This window comes from Odontomachus brunneus, unplaced genomic scaffold (assembly GCF_010583005.1).
Source record: "Odontomachus brunneus isolate Ranch 3 - 2012 unplaced genomic scaffold, Obru_v1 Obru_scaffold_003, whole genome shotgun sequence".
Classification (NCBI taxonomy): domain Eukaryota; kingdom Metazoa; phylum Arthropoda; class Insecta; order Hymenoptera; family Formicidae; genus Odontomachus; species Odontomachus brunneus.
Genome location: NW_022639453.1, coordinates 2151983 through 2155713, shown reverse-complemented (window position 1 = coordinate 2155713; position 3731 = coordinate 2151983). Strand labels below are relative to the sequence as shown.

Sequence of the window (3731 nt, the reverse complement as noted above, 5' to 3'; positions counted from 1 at the left end):
GGAAAATAGCGGATGGGAAGTTCTGGCTCACCCGCCTTATAGCCCAGACCTTGCCCCTTCCGACTACCATTTGTTTCGATCGATGCAGAACGCTTTGACTGGAATACACTTCACTTCAGAACAGGGTATCAAAAATTGGCTCGATTCATTCTTGGCTTCAAAAGATGAACGCTTCTTCCGCGACGGAATCCATAAATTGCCAGAAAGATGGGAAAAAGTAGTGGCTAGCGATGGACAATACTTTCAATAATGTATTAATTCATTTTATCATTCAAATAAATGCGTTTTTCAAGCAAAAAAACGGACCGAATTAAGTTGTACACCCAATACTATAATCGATGGATTATCGGTGGACAGGAAAGACAAATTCTGTATACAAATATAAAGTCGATTGTTCCAACTTCTTGATAAATTACTTGACAGTTAAATCATGTGTCTATTTTTTCCTTATTTAAAGAAAAACGAAGATAGATATGATTTAACTGTCAAATAACCAAGAAGTTAGGACAATCGGCTCATATAGATTTTCTGAAAGACAGTGCTCGAAATTAATTCTGGAGACAAGTCTTATCTGTTTACTTCAAGGTTCATTTGTAGAAACTGTACAATTTCGATATTGATTTCAGTATTGATCCGATATTATAAAATCAAATCGATACACTTGTATCACAATAATTAACAGATCAAGATTATCAATATGGAATGTTGCACAATATTGCGTTATTGCATATCGTAATCTTTATTTTTATTGCGATTTACCGATATTCGCTAGCCACTTTGCTGCAGTAAGTCACTAAATCGGGATCGTCGGCGTGCACATGAAATATGGGAGCGTTAACAACACGGGCCACGTCCGTACAATGCGCACTGGATCGTGAATATCTCGGGTCAGTCGTGAAACCAATCTAAAATCGTCGACAGACAAATATTTAAACGGAATTATCTTGCTAATATCATACCTGCCAATATCAATTATTTCACACGACTTAATATTAGAACAAGGCTGATTAGATACGCACGTGTGAATATCGATATCGATTGTGTACTAAAGGCCGGTTTCATCGTCATTACTGTATGACTTTCGATAATGATAATGAAAGATATGACATTGGTGATAAGAAAAGAAGAAATGATTATAGTTACTTATAAATCATAACGAGTTTCTCAGTCCTTCGCCACGAAACTCTTGATTTAGGACATCAGAACCGGGAAAATAAATAAAATAAACAGTCCGGGAAAAGAAAGTTCAGATAAAAGCCAGATATGGATTTTGTCAAGATCTGATCAGATATAACGTTATATATGATTCAGATCTGCCCATATACAATCTTGTATAATTATATATTATCATACATAATTGTATATATGATTATATATTATTATATGTGGACAGATCTGAATCATATGTAACGTTATGTCTGATTATATCTGATCAGATCTTGACAAAATCCATATCTGGTTTTGTCTGAACTTTTTTTTCCCGGAAGTTTAAAATTCTCGCAAAATTCGTTGAAATAAAAAACATATATCTATACAAAATGACACTTGCAGTCGATCAAACAGATACAGAGCCGTATTAATAGTTGTTTTTTTGCTAAAAATCTTAACTGAAACAGTTTTTGAATTACAATATGGTCCAATAATTCCATCTTGAAATCTATTTCAAAATGAGAACTTGAGAAAAGATCAGTCAAGAATCAAATATTAAGTATCGAGTCAACAGATCTGAATCATATATAATGTTATGTCTGATTATATCTGATCAGATCTTGACAAAATCCATATCTGGTTTTGTCTGAACTTTTTTTTCCCGGAAGTTTAAAATTCTCGCAAAATTCGTTGAAATAAAAAACATATATCTATACAAAATGACACTTGCAGTCGATCAAACAGATACAGAGCCGTATTAATAGTTGTTTTTTGCTAAAAATCTTAACTGAAACAGTTCTTGAATTACAATATGGTTCAATAATTCTATCTTGAGATCTATTTCAAAATGAGAACTTGAGAAAAGATCAGTCAAGAATCAAATATCAAGTATCGAGTCAAGTATCGAGAATTACTTTGCGCTTTTTAATAGTCGATTATTGAGATGAGAGCAGATGCGTACGTATTAATAGTCACTATATCTCGTCTTATAAAAATAGTTTTAAATTTAAGAAAACTTTGTATTACTCAATTCATGTGCAGAAATGCATCAAGAAAGACTTGTGTCTACAAACATATTTTTGATAATGATAGAATTGTTCCCGATACTCAATCATGATTTTGAAGTTTCATATGAACATTATGAAATTGTGTAATTACGACTTCCAAAGCGTTACACAAGAGATGCAAAAAATTCTTCCAATTGCTAGGCTAATCATGAATTTAAAGAGCACTACAGATTCTCTAAAGAGATTGTAATGCATCTTATTTTGCTACAAATCGAAGAAGCATTGTAGGAACTATCCAATCGTGGTTTGCCCATCTCCTTCTTCAGTTAATAATTCCAAAACGCATGATTATTCACTAGTCTAATGTATTAATTAATAATTCGAAATTTTACTAAAGTGTTGTTCATAAAATGGTAAAAGAATTTATTATTCAGTTTGACCTAATGCAACGTTCTTTTTTAACTTGCCTTTTCTCAAGATTTTGTTATATTCATTTTATGGTTACTTATTAATTGTTAGGGCGAAAGAAAAGTGTTCGAACAATTTTACTGAGCTGCTTGATTGATTGCCATGTCATTTTATAACAATGTTATTGGTTATATTGTTATAATATAAACATATATCATTTTATTTTGTAAGAATTTCGAGTGTATATTTTCTGCTCCCTTCTGACGTCATAAATCAAGAATTCCATGATAAAAAACAGGAGGAAGATTAACAAACTTTAATTGTCATGAGGATTATTAGCAACCGGCGCTGCAATTTTATCGCATCTTACTAATTTAAATGTAAAACATGTAATATAATTACATATAATAAATTAATTAGATAACTAACATAATAATAAATAATAAATTAATTAGCAATAACAATATAATAACAAATCGTAAATTAATATATAATGCTAAATTATATAATGCTAATAAAAAATTGAATATGTAGCCAATAAAATCAAATAAATGAGCTAGTTAATATATGTATCATTTTTATTATATGTATCATTACATTTATTTTCGCCGTATTCTTAGTAATTCTAACTTTATCCACAGTAAAAAATTTTGCATGTTTATGTTAAAAATAATCTTAATTAAAATCGTTGTGTTATAAATATAACATATATGTCTATGTGTATATAAATTTATCTATTATTTATTTATTATTATATGTTTTGAATAAATTTTTCGTTGAATATATATTCAACAATTAAAAAAGTAAAACGACATTTTATATTGAAATATACCATTAGCATAAAAATAATATAATTTTAAAATGCAAATTTTAAGGAAAATGAACAAAATTCACGATTAAACATATTTATTCGGAAAATTAATATCTATAATATGTCATAATTAAAAGATTTAATTAATTATGACATAGATATTAATTTTCCTGAATAAATATGTTTAATATGTATATTATTGGTGATATCTTTTATATTTTATGTTAAAATTTATAAAATACGAAAAAAACCCTTTTTAAACAACAAACAATAATTATATAAAGGGCATGTAAGAGTTCAAGCACAGCTATTTTAGTAATAATACTAATATACATTTGATTTTTTAGGCTTTCGCA

General features: G+C 28.9%; 2 protein-coding genes across 16 annotated transcripts in view; one reads left to right on the top strand and one right to left on the bottom strand.

Moving 5' to 3' along the window:
• LOC116843919 (probable phospholipid-transporting ATPase IF) overlaps positions 1-3731 on the top strand; it is a 48276-nt gene that overhangs the window by 14328 nt on the left and 30217 nt on the right. The window lies entirely within an intron of this gene.
• Positions 1-3731, bottom strand: part of LOC116843968 (2-oxoglutarate dehydrogenase, mitochondrial-like) — a 36555-nt gene that overhangs the window by 6684 nt on the left and 26140 nt on the right. For all 3 annotated transcript variants that reach the window (XM_032814985.1, XM_032814977.1, XM_032814994.1), the window contains one exon: positions 760-905. In XM_032814985.1, coding sequence (XP_032670876.1) covers positions 760-905 — 146 coding nt within the window. The remainder of the gene's footprint in view (positions 1-759; positions 906-3731) is intronic.